Source organism: Neolamprologus multifasciatus, chromosome 11 (genome assembly GCF_963576455.1).
Source record: "Neolamprologus multifasciatus chromosome 11, fNeoMul1.2, whole genome shotgun sequence".
NCBI lineage: Eukaryota > Metazoa > Chordata > Actinopteri > Cichliformes > Cichlidae > Neolamprologus > Neolamprologus multifasciatus.
The window spans coordinates 3,016,306-3,036,486 of NC_140449.1; the positions used below are offsets into that span (position 1 = coordinate 3,016,306).

Sequence of the window (20,181 nt, forward strand, 5' to 3'; positions counted from 1 at the left end):
CATTTTGTCCTTAGTTTTTCTTAGCTCTCAATAATTCATATTTTACTTTTCTTCAGGACACTGACATTGTTTTTGGAACCAGTGTTGAACGGTGCATCAGTTGTTATCCTCACCATCCTGCAAGATGACGATGCCGATACGTCTGTGTGAGACTATGCAGTTGTGTTGGAAGGCGACATCGTGCTACATAACATCCCCGACCTCTCTACTGCCTTGGCACACCTCATTGGCCTTATATGCCCTCAACATTGATTATCCAAAGGAGATAAGTTATACCTTTGAAGCAATTCAGGCCATCTTATTTGAGCTTGGTGGCTCTCGATGCTCACAGCGCATAAAGTCTCTAAAAACAAAGCTTTTGCTGTGACTGTGAATGGGGAAGCCAGACATGACTTTAACTTGTGTTCTTTAGCCTGTTCAAGTGCATCGTAGAGTCATATATAAAAAACACAACAGTATCAACCCCTTTCCCTCTATATAATCATTCACCTGTTACCAAGAGTTGCATATTGTTAGACTCTTGTGTTGGATAACACCTCCCACCCACTCCATGACATGCTGCTCAGTCACAGGAGCTCGTTCAGTGAGAGACTGAGATTACCGAAAAGCACCACTGAACGACACAGGAAATCATTCCCGCCTGTGGCTCCCTGTACAACTCTTACACCTAACACACTGTTTACTGCAACAGCTACACCCTTCTTGCACATATTCTTTTTCAGCTATTTATTAATAAGTGACTTTTATGTATATATATACCTGTATATGTTGTGCTATTCTTAGTTAATGTATTGTCTGTCTTTGTTAATGTTTGTTTATGATGGAGCGCTGTAACAAAAAATAATTTCCCCTAGGGATCAATAAAGTATTCTGATTCTGAACTGTTAAAATTAATTAGGAATAATGAAGGAAAGAGGGAGGAAAGGAAGAACAGTCAAAACAGAATGGTTCATTTTGACCTGGTCGGACAATATGAAGGTAAGTGGATAAATGATTATTTGAAATGTAAATTTTAGTCAGACGCATCTGTATTGTTGAGGATATATGGTGAAATTTTGTCTTGTAGTAATTTAAAAGCTTTGTTATGGTGTTTTTACTCCACCTGAAGCAGAGAACTGGTATTTTACCTGTTAGTTCCCTGTTCATTGATGGTAACATTTCTAATAACTTTTAACTTCTGTAGTTCATCATAGCAAGCCCATGGAAAATGTCAATGTCTGGGTACATAGGCAGTCGTTTGTGACAGTGAGCTTATGAAGTCCGGACGAGTAAGAACGCGAGTACGGACTCGCGTACTTGAGTATTCAGAAATAGCCTAACTAAACTCAGCTAACGCCAGCTAACAATGTTAACTCGGTGGCGAGTAGCCTTCATTAATAAAAATCACACAGCAACAATACGTCGAAGATACTGAAGTTTAATTTGATTTCCACCAATGACGACTCTGAGCACGCCACAAACACATAGAACTTTAAACCGGGACATCGGGCCAAAGTAAACATTTTTAAAAGGCGGCAGTTTGGTTGTTCCAGGGGTGGACTTTTGGAGAAATGAGGTCGTGTCCAAGTTCATGGGCTGTATCCCAATTCAGGGTCTGCAGCCTTAAAGGCCGCATTTTAAGGCCGATCACGTCACAGCGATGCGACGAAGGCTGTCCCAATTCAAAGGCTTTTTTTTTTTAATTTATAATTTGCACACATTTACAATCGCTCATTGGGAGACAACATTGGTGCAACAACATCTTGAAATGTTAAGTAAGAAAACAAATGAAATATGAGAAGACTAACAGAAAAACAAAAAACAATATAAATATGCGTGAAGGCCATTCTTATGACATTTAACAATAACCTTTCCGTGAACACTTTAACATACAGCCGGCTTACTTGGTACACCAAACGAAACACATTCATTAAAAGGATAGAAACTGGGTCCCATTTTCACATATCAAAGCAGCATCTTTACATGAATCCTTCAGTAATTCTAAAGATGACAAAAAAGACTTTAATTCAGTCTTCAAAGCAGTTAGGGAAGGTCTTTTGTTTTGCCATTTACACTTATGAATGTGGTATTTGCCCATAGTTATTACCATATTGTGGAGCATGGCAAGTTCCTTAGACAGATCGCCATTATTGTATAAAACCTGTGTTAGAGTCAGTGGGTCATCCCATCTATTCTTACACTCAACCAGTCGACCAAATCCTGCCAGAAGTCAGTCGTTACTGAGCAGGAAAAAAACTAATGATCAATACTTTCTTCATTTTGCAAACAAAATCCACATGGCTCCATCTCAAACCCAAACCTTTAAGCATTTCAGCTGCTGGGTAATATCCATTAATTATTTTAAATTGCATTTCTTTTACTTTGGGGGGGATAGGCCATTTTAAAAAGTGTGTATATTTGTTCGTTGTTTTAACGTTACTCCATTTTAATTTTGAGTTACTGTTAAAATTGTGAAATAATTCATTTTTGAATATATTGTTTATGATTTTATTATTACACTTTTTATTAGTTAAAGGAATCTGATTTAGCTGTAAAGAAGGTAAACTAATTTGTCCCTTAGAGTAATATAAATGGCCTTGTATCAAACTTAACAGAGGCAAGGGGATCGCCTTACAGACCTTGTTATATTCTCTAAGGGAACACTGAATGTTAAACTTTGCATTGAAAACACCCACTGGGAGTAACTGCCCCCTTTCATCAAGTAAATCTGTTATAAAGATGATGTTTTTTTCATACCACTCTTTAATGAACAATGACTTCCTATTAATTGTAATGGTCCTGTTATTCCACAAGGTGGAGCAATGTGGCGTGAAGTTATGGGCAAAAACCATCTTCCAATAAGACAAGACCTGCTTATGATATTCTGACAGTTTCACAGGCAACTTCAATATATGAAAATCACATTTCAGGAGAAAATCCAACCCTCCCACCTTTTTGAAAATATTTTTAGGGATATGGAACCATATGGAGTCAGGTTTCAAGAGGAAGGCTTTTATCCAGTTAATTTTAAATACTCCAACCATTGATTGAAAATCAATTGTCTTTATACCACCTTTGGTCTAATCTTTGACGAGTTGGGATTTTTTAATGTAATGTGTTTTATTGTGCCAAATGAATTGATAGATTATGGAGTTGATCTTTTTAATACTTTTCGGGGTAATGTATAATGAGTAAGCTGGATAAACCATCTTTGAGACGCCCTCTGATTTGGATAATAGATTCAATATTAGTTGTTGTACAAAAGTCACAAATGATGCTATCATGTTCTGGTTGTTTCCCTCTCTGTGGTTGCCTGTCAAGCCATGAGTTCGGTGCCAGGTTAAAATCGCCTCCAGTTATTACCTGGGTAGAACCATATGTATTACTCCAATTTGCACTTAATTTAGTTAAGTTTAACATTATGTTTCTATTTAGAGACCTGTTATTGTATCCATACACGTTGATAAGAATCATTTTCTGTTCACAGACTTCTACCAACACCATGATCCAATGTCCCATTCCATCGCTTTTATGATCAATAACCTTCCCCGCAAATTTGTTAAATAAAATCATCACTCCTGCTGAGTGAGTAGCACCATGTGAATAAAGAATACTTTCTCCCCATTGATGTTTCCAAAACATTTCCTCTTCCTTACTAGAATGTGTTTCTTGTAAAAACAGAATGTTTGCCTTAATGTCTTCCATGGCGCTCCACAGTGGCTGCAGCCAGACCCTTCTCTTGCGCTGTGTCCCAATTCAGCGTCTGCACACTTGAAGTACGCATTTTAAGTGCGATTACGTCACCGCCACGCGATGACGGCTGTCCCAATTCGAAGTGTACTTCAAATGCATACTCCAAATGCGCCGTCGATTTCCCCAAATATCAAGCGTGGTCCGGTGCACGCTTCGTGGTCCCATATATCCCACAATTCATAGCACGGCGGTGGGTGTGGATAATTTTGCGCAAAATATGGCAGAAGGGAGCGGCCGAACTGTCAAAGGTAAGTACTGAATATGACGTCACTTATTTATGTGCGAATGTTTAATAACGAAGAACATTAAAACATTACTATTGGCCACATGTCGGCAAAGTTATGTGACATTAGTGATGTTTGTACTTTAAGCGTTAACTTGGTTTTATATATATGTGTGTGTGTATATATATATATGTATATATATATATATATATATATATATATATATATATATATATATATCATAATAATCTGACAATACTATAATATTGGCCATATTATATTTACATTACCACAGTGAGATGATTTTAGTCTGGTGACCAACATTAGCTAATTGTTATTTACTAGCTAATCTTAAATAACTGTTCAGTACAGAAATGAAGCCCAACAATCATGTTTTACAGTCCTGTGGTCTCAGCCTCAGATACTCAACTAATCAAAGTGATGTCATGACAGAAATGAATGACCAACAAAACATTTTTTTCCTTCATTTCTGTCACACAAAGCTGTATGTAACGTTCCTCGCGGTTAGTATCATGGTTGCTAGGCAACCTGAACAGCGCGACGAAGGCTAGACTGTCCCATTTCACAAGCCTCTCACTTCCGCACTTCTCGTACTTATAGTACGCACCATACGTAGTGCGCGTAGTGCGCGTAGTTCAAGCGTGCGGTCTCTTAATTGGGACACAGCCCTTGATTATGGTCGCCACGCAGATACTTCCGGGTCACAGTTAGAATCCTTCCTCAGCAAAATGCACCCATAGTGCATTGCGTTTGACCGTCATCACAACAGGAAGTGTGGAATATGGCAATAACAGCTTCATAAGTCATTGTGTACAGTCTGGCCAATGGAAGACACCAGATAACAACACAACCGCATTAGAAAGATACCGACCCCACGACCAAGGCTTTCCCCCGAGTTTTAACCCCGTGGACCGTCCATCTATGATGGAACGGGCGATGGAGCAGCTCAACGTACAGCTCAGTCGATTGACCCGGTCTCTCCGCCGGGCCAGGACCGTGGAACTCCCGGAAGGTAGCGATGCAGCATGACCGAGCATTCATTTATTAGATAATGGACTAAAGTGATCTCCCCATCAGTTATTACGTGTGTGTTGATCGGTGCAGGCACCAATGCTGCTTAGAAAACGTAGTTACCCTTTGTAAAGATTCAAAATGACACAAAATTCAGGTTTTTATTTCAGTTTTGTTTATATCGCGCAATTTCAAAATAGCAGTTCTCTCAACGCGCTTTATGTCGCGTGGCCAAGATTTTACACTGAATCCGCAGCAATCAGATGAAACAGGAGGAGACTTGCAGCACAAGCAGGTGTAGGGAGGGCAGCCAGCGGCTGTGGCCTTTTGAGAGAAAGGGAAGGAGAGGACAGAGCGCCCACAGACAGCAAACGGGACCAAACACAAAGTAGAAGCATCAGGTAAAGTACAGGCAGGTTAATGACACGCAAAGGAGAGAGGTAAATACATCAGGACTGAAAAGAAAATACTCGGGGCATAAAGTGCCTCGAATTGAGAGTTGTTGTGTTTTGGCACCATATAAGTAAAACTGAAATGAATAAAATAAAATAAACAAAACCGCAGATGAACAGCTGTTTGTCACGTGAGTGAGAGGGTGAATGCAGGCTGGCATCAACTACTGTCTCTCCAAGGTAACAGGTGCTTTGTCCCACTCAGAGCTTTGCTGTTCATGATTGGTTTGGCAGGCGACTCGGTAAAACACATGTAGTGAAACAAATGATTTTGAGGGGAAATAAACAACAATTTGCTGATGACCTCGCTCTGAACTTTATTTAAGTAAACCTTTTTTATTGATCATGATGGGATATCACTCACCTTTTCTAGCTTTAACGTGAGCAATGACAGCTGACGCGTCGAGGCTAAACGCTTCCACGACGATGAAAACGATGTCGTCATGTGCTCAACTCCTCTGGGACATGTTGGACTGTGTTAGACACAAGTGAATGTTTTTGGAAGGATTGTTTTATCCCTGCAGTGGTGTTCCCCTGGTATGTTACACGTCATATTAAAACAAAAGCTTTTGAACTAAATGTTGCACTAAATGAGAAAACAAATAAAACAGTAATGTCACATAAAAAGGTAAACATGCAATCTAAAGTAAGACATCAAATAAAATTCCTTTTACCCCACTTTCCAGTAGGAAACAATTGATTTTTGTAATCAGGTAATTCAAATTACTTGATGAATCGTTGCTAATAAATTGTAATGTCTTTGTCAGTTGTTAGCTTCACTGATATTTTCTGCATTATTGTCCCTCCCCACAGACAACGAGACAGCAGTGTACACACTCATGCCGATGGTCATGGCGGACCAGCACAGGTACTGTACTCATCACTCATTCATTCACTTTTATTTATGTGCTCGTTTTGGCTCACTGTGCTTTAGATGGAAACGTATATTATGGTATGTCTGCTTACTTTAATCTAATCTACGGCTGCAGAAGGATTGACATGTTTTACATGTTCACTCGTCCCTCAGATCAGTGTCAGAGTTGCTGCTCAACTCCAAGTTTGATGTGAATTATGCTTTTGGACGAGTGAAGAGGAGTCTGCTACACATCGCAGCCAAGTAAGAGAGACTTTACAGCTGCAATCAAATCACAAATGTAACTGTGACATTCAATTTGTAGTTACTTACTTTGCTGAATATTTTCAAAGAGTTCTTTAAAGTCAGGGCTCTAGACTAACTTTTTGACATGGGCGCACAGGTACGCCTAACTTTAGGCGTACCGGCACAAAAGTTAGGCGCACACTTTTCAACCGTATCGCTTATCACTGCAGTTTTACATGTGCACTTTCTTTGGGGGGGAAGTCCATACAGATAATATTCATTTCTAAATTATTAACTAACAAACTTGTGCTTAAAGTGCTTTGTCAATATTGTAGAAAATGTTAAACTTAATCATCATCTTGGCCTCCTGTGACGACCTGTTTGCTGCTGTCTGTTGCTGAAAGGCAGTGGGGAGAGGGGACACTTGGGCAGTGCATTTATTGCAGCATATAATGTGTTTCCTGGATACACTGCTGCTTTTTCAGCGTTCAAAGATTGATGGCACCGTGTCAGAGCTGGCTTTGAATTTCAGACGGATCAGGCCTTAACTTAACAAAAAAGTTATCAATAGTTCTTTTCATCTTTTCTTATTACAGCTACATCCACTTCTCTCAGGCCTAGGCTGCTAACAGGGCTGGGTATCATCACTGATTTCTATAATCCATTCGATTCCGGTTCTCAAAGTCCTGATTTGATTCAATTTAGCCTCAGACAGTCAGAAATATTATAATTCTGATCATTTATCAGTACTGATACACATGAGACTTCATCAGAATTGTGAACATCACAGCAGATGCCTTTGTGTGAAAGTAACTGAGAATAAAACAGAAAAACATGAAGGAAATTTTCCTGGTCTGGCTTTTTATAGCAGATAACCTTAAAATATTCTGCAATTTTGCATCATTTTAAAAAGTGTAAATTTCTTCAGTATTGAACAGCAGAAATGAGGCTTTCTTGTCCGAGGTCATTTAAGTGAAAAAAGAAAGAGACAGCGCTGTAAACAACGGTAGACTGGTGGGTGATAAGCGAATGAATAATGCAGAAAACAGAGATTGGAGACGGGAAACTGTTTTTGAAGTACAGAGAGAGAGAGCTGTGTAGGAAGTGTGATTTTTATCGTGGTGGAAGCAAAACAGCAAAAGTCAGAGGGAATTCATGACGACATTGATCAAATGTGAAGCGTAGTTTGCTGCTTCTTTTGCTGCTGACTCGGCGAATTTTGGTTGGAGAGACAAAACCTGCAGCTCAGAATCAGCGCAAAAAGACGTAAACACAGAGCGGACCCGACGCATCAGAATCGCTGAGCTCCGACAGCGTGTCCGTCTACGGGCCGTCGGGTGAGACAGCTGAGAAAGACAAAGCTGATTCTGATGCGTCGGGTCCGCTCTGTGTTTACGTCTTTGTGTGGAATCCGTTAATGAATTGATATCGCTTCATTCAAGCTACTCACCTCTCTCTTCCACCTGCACTTTCAACTGGACCACGGCCGATCAGAGAGGTCCCGCCCCTGACTATCTCTGATTGGTTTAGTCCACGATAGGGGCATAATGTGTGTCTGTTGTTGACCACACGGAGAGTTGCAGAGAATTTTTTTTTTTGTTACCTGAACAGTTGGTCGCACAGGTGCAACCAAATATTTATTTTTAGTCGCACCACTGAAAAATTTGGTCGCATTTGCGACCAAATTGGTCGCACTCTGGAGCCCTGAAAGTAGTCCTTTTTAAACGATTTCTGTTTCAAAATAAACTCTAAACTGTGGAATAAGTTGTGCTGTAAGTCCTGTTAATGTGATGCTAGCAGAAACCTAGTGAAATCAAAAAGCAACACCAAGGCCGTTGGATCGCTTTTCATTCCAAAATCAGTAAAATAAGTAGTTCCCACTTTACGTCTGCACATCTCCTAGTAATGGTGCTTGCTCAGTGAAATACAGTGCAGTGAAAAAGTATTTTCCCCTCTTAATTTCCTCTTTTAAAAAAATAAATATATTTGTCATGTGGCTCGGCTCTGAAAACAGCTGTCCAAACAACTTTGTCCCCCTTCTTAAATCATGAGTCGTCCTGAGTGAAAAAGATCTAAAAAAGTAACGCACCACAATCACAAGTTTGTCAAACTGATGACAAACAGTCTCTCATTCAGTGTACATGCAGAGAGTTGCCTCGTCTGTTGTTCTGCACTAAATACGCTGTTTTCTCTGCACAGCTGTGGCTCATTGGAGTGTCTGGTCCTGCTGCTAAAGAGAGGAGCCAATCCAAACTATCAGGACATCTCAGGCTGCACCCCTCTGCATCTCGCTGCCAGGAATGGGTGTGTTGCTGTATTTAATCTGTTTATATGCTCATTTCTGATATGTTGTCTTGTTATATTTACTGCAATACACTTTTGTTCATGTCAGGGTGTCTCAATACTGGATTCTTAGCTCATCTAGTTAATGTGTTACAGGACACTTTGTTTCTCATGCTGTTCGCTGAGGTGGAGCTTCATGAAAGATTTCGAATTGCAATCTTCTCAGTGCTACCAACCATCAATCTGCTGTTTTCTATCATAGATAAGCTGACTAAGTTTAACAAAGTTCAGGTGTTGACATTATAAAGTTACAGTTCAGTATTAATGAGAACTGAGCTGAAAGAAATCAGACCAAAGACTGTCAATAAAAGGAGCCTACTTTGGAACAGGCTGTTGAAAGGTCTGGTAAATGCACCTTTCTGCTTTCCCGGAGCACTCAAAGCACTTTATAAAAGTAAGGACGTTGTGGATTAGTCCTGTAATGTCTTAATGCAGCGGTCTCCAACCTTTTTTGCGCCACGGACCGGTTTATGCCCGACAGTATTTTCATGGACCGGCCTTTAAGGTGTCGCGGATAAATACAACAAAATAAAACTACAGAAAAAAAGAAGATTTATTCATAACACACGAGAAAAGACCCAGGAAAACCGAGTTAATGATCAAAACGATAACAAAATAACGCTGAAAACTGATAAAAACCCTGAATACCATTTGGTACCGAGCCTCAACTCTCGCGGCCCGGTACCAAACGACTCACGGACTGGTACCGGTCCGAGGCCCGGGGGTTGGGGACCGCTGTCTTAATGCATGCTCGATCAGCCAGGTTAGGAAATCCCAAAAAGGTGATTCTAGTCATCTGGATGTTTTCAGTAGAGGTGGGAATCACCATACATCCCACGATACGATATTATTGCAATTTTTTAAAAATATTTTGCGATATTCAGATTCTGTACATAAAGGTAAACTTTATCAATATTCATTTTATCTAATATCAAAGTCTCACACTCAGTCTTTCTCTCATTTCAGTTTGATTGTTGACAAACTGAACGGTTTGTATTACAGTCTAGTCCAACTTAACTGAATCAACCATCTGGTACAATTATATCTATTCTGAACTATGCAGTTTATGAAAACTATGCAGCCCCTTCAGCAACTGAAGAATTTGAAAGTAAATTAAAACAAAATATAATTTTACATTAAATAAAAAAGTTTTAAACTTAATTAAAATAAAACATGTCTTAAATTAAAATAAGTAAACTGTCATGTTTATTAAACACATTTGGACAGTGAAGGAATGTCAGGATTCTTGCTCAGAAAAAGGATCAACATGCTCTGAAGTCAGAGCACAAAAACCTTTTTGTAACAAAATATCGATTTCTGCTGTCCCTGTATCCATACATTATTAGCAAACAAAATATCACCATGCTACACAGTATCCATTTTTCCCCCACCCCTAGTTTTCAGTGTGAGAAATGTTTTGTCTCTTATCCAAGTGACGTCTTCAGTCTGAATCAACTATTTGGTGCTGTAAGGACTGTTTATGAAATGCTGAGTGGAACTGAAGAAACTGGATGAATCACTTTCTTTTAAGTGCCGTTTTCATAAGCCTTTATCTTTATGCATATTTACTTCCAGTCGATGGACCTTAAGATGGCAAAATCTGAGTCATGGGGTTTAAATCTGTAAAACAGAAAGGCTGATGAAAGACCAATCACAAATCTGTGGTTAAGTCATGTATGAAAGTGTTTCAAGCATAAATCAGCGATTTATCAATATTTCATACCAGAATCTATTTGTACTTTAGAAACAGTCCCTCTGATCATGCATGTGAGCGAATGTTAACCTGCCCTCTCAATTTAAACACAAGTCTTTAAAATAAATCCTACTACTACTAATATTGTTACTAATATTGTTATTATTGTTGTTAACATTTGTAACAATATGAATTTTTATTTTTACCTTTTAGTCTAATTACACTTTTATAAAACAAGCCACAAAAGATTCAACATTATAATAAAACAAAAAACGAATGTAAAGAAACCAAAACACTAAATGGAACAGTGCAGGCTAACTTTGTTTAACCGTAGATTCTCTCACTGATGAACCTGCAGCATAAAAGAAGCCAGAAATGCACAGGAGGAACTGACGGTGCAGATGGTCGATCACAATAGTTGGGGCCACATGTAGTCACATTTCTCGGGTGTTGCAGTTCGGGTTACGTCGAAGCTCATGATGTAGGGTTTCCTGTTACAATGTTACAATGTAGATTACTGGCAGAAATCTAAATGAAGCCTTAGAGGTGCAGGGTTCACTCTTACAACTTTCTCTGCTTCGCCTGGAGCAAAATGTGTTTCCTTATATAAAGAAATGGAGGGACATGTTCTTATATAGTGCTTTTCTACTCTGTCAGAACACTTTATACAACTTGCCTATTTCATCCATCCATGTCAATACTTTTTTTCTATGCAAGTGCTTTCTAATCTATTCCTACTCCAATGGATGCATCTGAGAGCAACTCGGGGTTAGTATCTTGCCCAAGGATATATTGCATGTAGACTGGAGCAGGGATTGAACCACCAACCCTCCGATTATTAGATGACCTGCTAGATCTCCTGAGCTACAGACACCCCTAATGTGCAGATTGTACAAGGCTCTTGGCCCCAAAAGATTCTGATTTATTAACATATGCATGGTAATGTGCAAATTATTTTTTGCACGGGGTAAGAACATTTCCTTGTAAATGAGGCCCAGTGACACTAAACCATTTCCTATACTGTTCCCTCAGACAGAAGAAGTGTATGGGGAAACTGTTGGAATATAATGCTGACGTCAATATCTGTAACAATGAAGGCCTGACTGCTGTGAGTTGACTAGAATCCTCTTGTTAAATCATAAATGATTGATGTTTAATGAACTCCTGTAGTTGAGATAGTGACACTGTAACCTCTAATGTAGATCCACTGGTTAGCAGTAAATGGGCGAACAGAGCTCCTGCATGATCTGGTCCAGCATGTGTCCAATGTGGATGTTGAAGACGCCATGGGCCAGACAGCCCTTCATGTAGCCTGTCAAAACGGACACAAAACAGTAAGCAAATTAGAAGCAACCTTTTTAATTAAATATATAAACTGCTTGTTAGTGCACAGGGATCAAAACTTGGCAGCACATGTCAGCTTTAGCAGCCTCTTAGTAATCACATTACTTGCTCCAGGTGTGTGCATGATTGTCTGCATCTTCCTTCATTTGTTCAGTATATTGTCTTTGGTTCAACAAGATCTTGAATAATCAGGCCCCATCTTACCTTAAAGTCCTCACAGTGCTGTATCACTCCAGTGGACCACAGACTGCTCGTTTACTTGTGGTTCCTGGGAATTAGCTCCCAGTTAGGATTTGGGAGACAGACATGTCTAGTTTTATGATTAGGCTTAAAACATTTCTTTTGACATAAACATATAGATCCTCACTCACCATTTGGACTGTCTAAGTACTTACACACCACTCTGCATTTAATTAAATTACTTACTATTTAATCTCTCTCCCCTCACCCCCAACTGAGTGCCCCTGCCTGTTTCTGCAGGAGGTTTCTTATTGTTAAAAGGGTGTTTTTTCCTTCCCATGCGGACCATGTGCTTGCTCATAGAGGTTTGATAGAATTGGGGTTTTCTCTGTATTATTGTAAGGTCTTTGTCTTACAATATAAAGCACCTTGAGGCAACTGTTGCTGTGATCTGGTGCTATATAAATAAAATCGAATCTAATTTAACTACAGTACGATCGTGAAGCCTTCAGTATGAGCTACCATGGATGTCATGCAGAAATACTCGAGTATTCTATGGAAAACAGAAGTGAGCAGTGATTAGTGTACGGACACCGTGAGAGGAGGATGTGGGTTATGTGAGAGAGTTGAAGAGCTTACGTGTCACAAGTTTGTTTACAGGCTCTGACGGGGGTGTGAGGAGCAGAACAAAAAATGGAGGTGCTTGCAGTGATTAGTGGAGAGGATCAATAAAACAGACTCTGTCTGGTGTGTGACGGGGGGAAGCGACTGGCACTCAAGGGCGAGAACTGAGATGGGAATGACCAGGACCCGTACCTCATTGCTGAGATGACGCACCAGGTCACCATCAGTCAGATTCTGTTCGGCTCCAGAATCTAAAACTGCAGAAACAGAAAAGGTTTGGTTGCAAACAGTGGCAGGGAGTTGCATGTGGGTAACCCGGGAGATAGAAGAGGTGCCGTCCAGTAGTACCCCACATAGTTACTGGTTGGCGCTACCTTTTGACCATGTGGAGGAAGTGGACACGAAATGCCCAGGAAACCTGCAGGATAAACATAACCACTCCTCAAACCTTCTTCAGCGCTCCGCTGGTGTGAGCCTCAGGCAGAGGCAATGTGTGGGCCGAAACGGAGAAAGGAGAGGTGTGAGCAGTGGCGTGCATGGGAGCGCTCCCACCCAACCCCACGCGGGACCCACTTCCTCTTTTGCTCTCTCTCGCGAAGGCGGTTATCTATCCTTATGGCCCAGCACAGGAAACGGCCATGAGGGGAGCTGATTACTAGAGCTAACTTAGTGGCATCGTCAGAAAACATCTGAGGGAACCGTTGGGAAAAACAAGGAGCACTGAATCAGAAAACTTCCGCAGCAACCCAGCCGGGTGGGTTCACCGTCAGAACTGGGAGTCTGTGGAACGGATGCTGTGGGCGGGGCACTACCCAGGACCGGCAGAACTAATCTAGCAAGTGTCAGCACATCGTTCATCGCCCATTTCTCTGGTTTGTGAAACTATTGGGTTAACATGGAGAGTGACTCCTCGTGTTTCTGGAGTAACGTGTTGGGAGAAGTGTCTGTGCGATCTGCTGGGTCCATACGTGTGGTCAGAGTATTCTGTTATGGACAACTCAAGTGGACCCAGGTAGGAGATCACACAACTGTAAATATTTTACAAGCCATATTCAAAGCTAATCTATCGATTTCTCATCCGGTCTCATCTTATTCATTCCATGGCAGACTCGTCTGACCTGTTGCTCAACACGCAATAGCGTAGAATACTAAATACCCAGATATTTATTTGATAAACATTTTTCTCAATCAAATTCAAACCTGAAATCTTCCATCAGACTGAAAATTACATCTGCAGCCATAAAGGAAGTATCTAGAAACCATTTGGCAATGTAAATCCCCAGTGCACTGCAAACCAGTTCTGTTGTGTTACTGATTGCTGAGCTCCTGTTTTCTTGTTCTAATAATAAATATTTCCAGTATGTGAGATGAGCATGTATCATATCTGTTCAGACGGTGCTTTGTCTTCTGGAAAGTGGAGCTGACATTAACCGACCAAACGTCTCTGGAGCAACGCCTCTTTACTTTGCTTGCAGGTAATGTCATCAGTCATATTAACAATAATAGTAGTGATACTGAGTGTGCTCTTAGCTCTTTTACACTTCATCTTGAGTCTTCGGGATTACAAATGCACCAGCAGATTAGCTTTGCGTTTGAATCCAGCTGTATTGAAACTCATCCTGTATTATTCTTTAGCCATGGCCAGAGAGACACAGCCCAGATCCTTCTCTCGCGAGGTGCCAAGTACATCGCTGACAACAATGGAGTCACTCCACTGGATGTCTGTGTGCAGGTGAGTATTTCATTTTTAAGTATTTTGTCGTTGTTTGGTTTGTGTTACTCTGCTTTGAGTTTTTTCTCCCGCCCTCAGGGAGGATATGGAGAAACCTGTGAGATTCTCATCCAGCACCATAGCAGGCTGTTCTTGACCCTCATCCAGATGACGCAGAATAATGACATTAAAGAGAACATGGTATCAGAATTTGTATCTGATGTCACACAGAAATCTATTTTACACTTTAGATTAGTTACAAGTGTTTGTGTTTGTGTAGCTCAGGCAGGTTCTGGAACATGTCTCACAGCAGAGTGATAGTCATTACCACAGGATCTTGACCAGTCTTGCAGAAGTGGCTACCACCAATGGACACAAGCTTCTCAGGTAAAATTACATATATTTGAGTATGTTTCACCAAAATCTGGACAGTTTATCCCATTAAACACAGTGTGTCAATGTGTCGCTGTAATTTAAAACTTAAACTTCTTCATGTTAGGTCTTAGAAAAAATGAATTTATTATTAACTACAACATTATTATTAATAAACTGGAATCTATGCTTCTAACTGAAACTGGTAACAGACAGAGACATGGGTCCATCCTCCTGTAGGCCCACCACCCGCAGGAGGCGCCATACAGGTTGGGTGTGTGTCGGGCGGCAGCCCTTGCAAACCGATCCCCCAAATTGATTGGGACATGGAATGTCACCTCCCTGGTAGGGAAGGATTCTGAGTTAGTGTGCGAGGTTGAAAGGTACCAGCGGGAACTTGTGTTTTCTGACAGTGGGGTAAGGCATGTCGGCTACTTGGTCCTGCCTTTAATAAGTGTGACAACTGTTTTCCACTGGGAAAAATGTCCAAAGTAAAAAGACAAACTGAGAGGAACACAGCAGCTGAGAGTTGTGCTAATGCTAGCTTAGTGGTTGATGCAAGCGCTGCCCTGAACCTTCGGTCATTATCATGCTGAAAGAAAAACCTTTCAAGAAGCTCGCTGTATTTGACATGTGTTCCTTCTTTCTTTAAGTGACCAGTTTCACTCTCTGTGTTGTGGAGAAGGACCTCTATAGCAGAATATACCTTGCTGTAGGGATAGAATTAACAAGATAACAAGCTAGTGTTTAACGGACATTCTTGGACTTAAATGTGTTTATCATTAAGAGAATGTATACTTATGTATACTCAGCCATTAACTTGGTCAGAAGAAGATATCACTGTTGGGATCTTGGTCACCCTCCTGACTCATCCTTGCAGGAGTATTTGATTCACTATAGTCTATAAGGATTCTTTTCATTTACTGGGAACAGACACTGTTTTATAAATGGGTTTAACCTTTTGCTCTGATCTATGGCTAGATTTTCCAGACTTGGTTCAAATAGTCAGATTAGCACAAGTGTGTTGAACCTCTCAAACTCTGTCAGCTTGTGGGGAGCATCAGTGCACAGCCATTTTCAGATCCTTCTAGAATTTTCAGGCAGGTTCAAGTCTGAGCTCTGGCTGGGGCCCAGAGGGCACACACGGAGTGGTCTCGATGCCACCCTTTGTTATCGTGGATGTCTTAGGGTTGTTCTCCTGTTGAAAGATGAACTTTTGCTCTAGTCCAAGGTCCAAGGTGGTTCCAAACAGGATGCACCCGAGCTCAATTTTGAGTGTCATGAAAAAGGCTGTTCAGTAACTCAGAGTTATTTAAAGGTGTATAGATATAAAGCAAGAAAAGACCCAGCACAAGGAGACCAACAAACACTGCATCTTATCCAGGTTCATGCATTTGTTACAAGCTATTACAATAGTTAATCAGTGCTAAGGTCTGTTTATTTCCTGTCTTTTTTCTCAGCCTGTCTAGCAGTTATGAAGCGCAGATGAAGAGTCTGCTGAGAATTGTTCGTATTTTCTGCCATGTGTTCCGCCTGGGGCCTTCATCACCAAACACTGGCAATGACATGGGCTACAATGGAAACAAGACGCCACGCAGCCAAGTTTTTAAGGTAACACATCTGGTAGCGTACAAAGACTTTTGTATTTCTTGTTGAAGAGAACAAAAGGAAAGTACAACTGCAAAGTTTTGTTCTTTTGAAAGGTAAAAGTTGGCAGTTAGTGCTAGAGTAGAATAGAATAGAATGCCAGGTGATTGCTGGGTCTTCTTTCTCTGAAACTAACTGAAAGTCTTCTTGGATGTGCGTTTGGATCACTGTCTTGCTGAAAGGTCCCGCCTCATTGAATCTCTTCATCCTGGTAAATGGCAGCAAATTTTGGTACATTTTCCCCATTTATTCTTCCTTCAGTTAGATAAAGCATGAGGGTGCCATATCCTGCCAAACAGCCCCACATCATGATGTTCCCACCTCCAAACCTCACTGTTGCTATGGTGTTTTGGGGTGATATGCAGTGCCTTTTGACCTCCAAACATGGGTCATCCAGAGAGTTCAACTTTGGTCTCATCTGACCAGACTATATTCTCCCAGTATGTCACAGGCTTGTCTAAATGTTATTCAGCAAACCTTAAATGTGCTTTGAAACAACTGTACCTGCTGATTCCCCGTCTTTCTGTAGCTCCCCACAAGTTGTCCTTGGCTCTTGGACAACTCTTCTCACTCTTCTTTTCACTCCTCTGTCTGAAATCTTGCAGGGCGTACCTGGTCATGGCCTGTTTATTGTGAAATGACGTTTGTTCCACTTGAAGATTATGGCCTCAGCAGTGCTCACTGGAACCGTCAATAGTTTATTATAAAATCTACTGTAACCGATGCCATCAGTATGTTCTGCAACAATAAGGTTGCAAAGGTCTTGAGAGATCTCGCTGGTTTAACCCATCATGAGATGCTTCTTGTATGACAACCTGATAATGAGACAACTTTTTATAGGCCATCAGTCGGGACTGAACCAGCTGATTATACCTAATTAGAGTAAAATCTACAGAGTCATCTTAATGTCATTTCAGTCTCCGTCTCTTTCCTTTAACGTGTAGTAGAGTTATAACGTTCATGGATTATGCACAGGTGGATAAATGTAATTTGGATCATTTCAGCGTTCTGTTAATTTGGTCTGAGCCAGCTGAAGTCTTGAATTAAGCTTTATAGAACCCGCAGGTAGGGGTGGGCGGTAGAAACGGTAGAAACTATTATCAAAATCAACCTAACAGTTATGCTAACCTAGCTGTGTTGCTAGCAGTCACGTAGCACATCATTATATACCAGCTAGCCCAACTTCAGTAACCCTACAAACGTCACTGCTGTTTAGTTTTCTGTCTTCATTTATGTTGGAAGTGAGCTGTACGTTTGAATTTTTTCAGAAATCTCTCAGGCAGAACATGCTATATCATGTTTAGGTGGAAGCTAGCGAGCTAACTTCCTACTAACTTCTAACTCCGTTAAATTTAATAAATTCTGTTTTCATGGATGCCTGGATGTTAAACTTAATTGGTACACCTGGTAAAGCAGCAACAGTGATCATTTTATTAAAGATGAAAGAATTTAGACAGTTTTTAACTCTCAGTGATGCTGCAGTGGTCGTTTGACTTTGGGACCTGAAGTTTACGGAGTTTAGGACCCAGAATCCTCCGCGAGGCTCCTGACTACGGTAGCCGTAATGCTCCAACAATCCATCAAGTGGTGCGGCCAGTGTTGCCAACTTAGCGACTTTGTCGCTATATTTAGCGAGTTTTCAGAGCCCCTTAGCGACTTTTTTTTCCTAAAAAGCGACTAGCGACAAATCTGGCGACTTTTTCTGGTGTTATTGGAGACTTATTTATGACGACTTTTAGACGTGAAAGAGCGTGTTGCTCTTACTCTCAACAAGCAGCGGTGCTGCAGTGGGCACCTCACCCGTGCTAAAGCACTCACGGGCGGAGGATAGTCCTCCCCCAGCTGCAGGAGATGTTCACACCTGTGCGTCCAAACTGCAAATGAACCGTGCATGAGCGAAGCCGCTGCTCCCGCACTGACTGTAACGCAGTCAGTTCTTCTTTTACTGTTATGCTGTTTTGTGGATTACAATGTTTAAAACTACTTATAAACACACACACACACACACACACATAAAGTAACTCCACCAGAGTGCCTATTTCGGGTCACTTTTGCCGGTAGAAGCCCGGATAAAGGAGCAGGGTTGGAATTGTGACATTAAAAAACAATAATTGCTAAAATAAATTTAATTTGTAGTTCTAAATAAATTCTAAATGCATTTAGGACGTTTTTTGCTCACTTTATGTGTCTTCCACGATGTTATTTCTCTCTCCTACAACGTAGGTTACAATTATATTAGCATGACCAATTATGCAAATTAGGTGATGACGTCATTTAGCGACTTTTAGGACAGCCAGTAGCGATTTTCCTTACTGCGGAGTTGGCAACACTGGGTGCGGCTTCATAGCTTACCAAAGTCGTACTAAAACACTCAGATTTCTGAGCGCCGTGTACCACATAAAATTGGTTCGAGGTCAGTAAGCACAACCAGAATTCATAGGCGAACTGTCGATTTTTGAGAAAATTAAAGGATTTTAAGTGCGCCTTATAGTGTGTAAAATACGTTGTACAGAGGAAAAGAATATATCACGATATATATCGTTACCGCACATGCTTCAAATTATACCGCAATATGGATTTTAGGCCATATCGCCCAGCCCTACCTGCAGGCATCCTCTGTTTCCCTCCTCAAGCCTCTTGTCCCCTTGTCTGTCACCCTGCAGCCTCTGGAGCTACTATGGCACTCCCTGGATGAGTGGCTGGTGCTCATCTCTACAGAGCTGGAAAGGAATAGGAAGAACCCGTCTTCCTCCTCCAGCAGCGATATAGCCTCTCTGCTTCTGAAACAGCGTGAGTCAGAACATGCTGGGTCCACGCCAAAGCTTCCCTCCTTGCTGGATCATCAGATTGTCATCGAATCAGAGGCGTATGCTGACGGGGAGGACGTCATCTCCATGACAGCCAGTCGACTCAGTGCTGTTATCCAGGCTTTCTACATGTGTTGCTCCTGTCAGATGCCCCAAGGGTATGAGCTCTGCATCCCTCTGTCAGATCCAATGGTAGTAAACATCAGATGGCGTCATTTGACATAGAGACTGTTAAATATCAGTTTCAATCAAACAGACCTGCAGCTATACAATCCAGAGTGTTCAGTTTTCTTCTTATCATTCATCATTAGCAGGGTTTTAATAGTTTTGCAATTTTCATTAGTTTTTATTTCTATTTAGTTTTGACTTCAGATTTTCAATTTTATATCAGTTTTAATTAGTTTTTACCAATTGTTTGCTAGTTTAGTTTAGTTTTTATTTTTTGAAAATCCTTAGTTTCAGTTTAGTTTTGATTAGTTTCAGTTATAGTTTTAGTTGTGTTTGCAATAATTAAGTGTAACAAAATTCCAGTTTCATCATATCAGTCATTCTGCTCATCCTTGGGTATGTTGCTATTCCAGCTACCATACTGCACCCTGGACAGGTCGCCTGTCTGTCGCAGGGCTAACACGCAGAGACAGACGACTCACATTCCCACCTATGGGTTCTTTAAATAAATAAATAAAGGCAGATGAACAACCATTGATACCAGCCAACTATAAAATGTATATCTTGGCCCCAATGAGACTATTAACTCTCGCAGCACCGGGTGTTCGTAATTTTGGTTCAAGTGAATTGATAAACTTTTTGAAGGTAATTGACTCACACAGTTGTGTAGATATCCCCGTCCTGTTGTCTCGGGATGCATCACGCTGCCTTGCCTGGGGTTAGCTTCTGTTTCTGGGGATGAGGGTTGAGTGT

General features: G+C 40.9%; 1 protein-coding gene across 1 annotated transcript in view; it reads left to right on the plus strand.

Annotated features, from left to right (window-relative positions):
* The first annotated feature begins 4,732 nt into the window (after positions 1 to 4,732).
* Positions 4,733 to 20,181, plus strand: part of hace1 (HECT domain and ankyrin repeat containing E3 ubiquitin protein ligase 1) — a 35,433-nt gene continuing 19,984 nt past the window's right edge. Inside the window, exons 1-12 of the mRNA XM_085176694.1 lie at positions 4,733 to 4,989; positions 6,254 to 6,308; positions 6,468 to 6,557; positions 8,739 to 8,843; positions 11,608 to 11,683; positions 11,778 to 11,909; positions 14,116 to 14,198; positions 14,359 to 14,455; positions 14,534 to 14,635; positions 14,715 to 14,821; positions 16,267 to 16,417; positions 19,117 to 19,418. Of these exons, the coding sequence (XP_085032820.1) occupies positions 4,899 to 4,989; positions 6,254 to 6,308; positions 6,468 to 6,557; positions 8,739 to 8,843; positions 11,608 to 11,683; positions 11,778 to 11,909; positions 14,116 to 14,198; positions 14,359 to 14,455; positions 14,534 to 14,635; positions 14,715 to 14,821; positions 16,267 to 16,417; positions 19,117 to 19,418 (1,391 nt within the window). The 5' untranslated portion in view covers positions 4,733 to 4,898. The remainder of the gene's footprint in view (positions 4,990 to 6,253; positions 6,309 to 6,467; positions 6,558 to 8,738; positions 8,844 to 11,607; positions 11,684 to 11,777; positions 11,910 to 14,115; positions 14,199 to 14,358; positions 14,456 to 14,533; positions 14,636 to 14,714; positions 14,822 to 16,266; positions 16,418 to 19,116; positions 19,419 to 20,181) is intronic.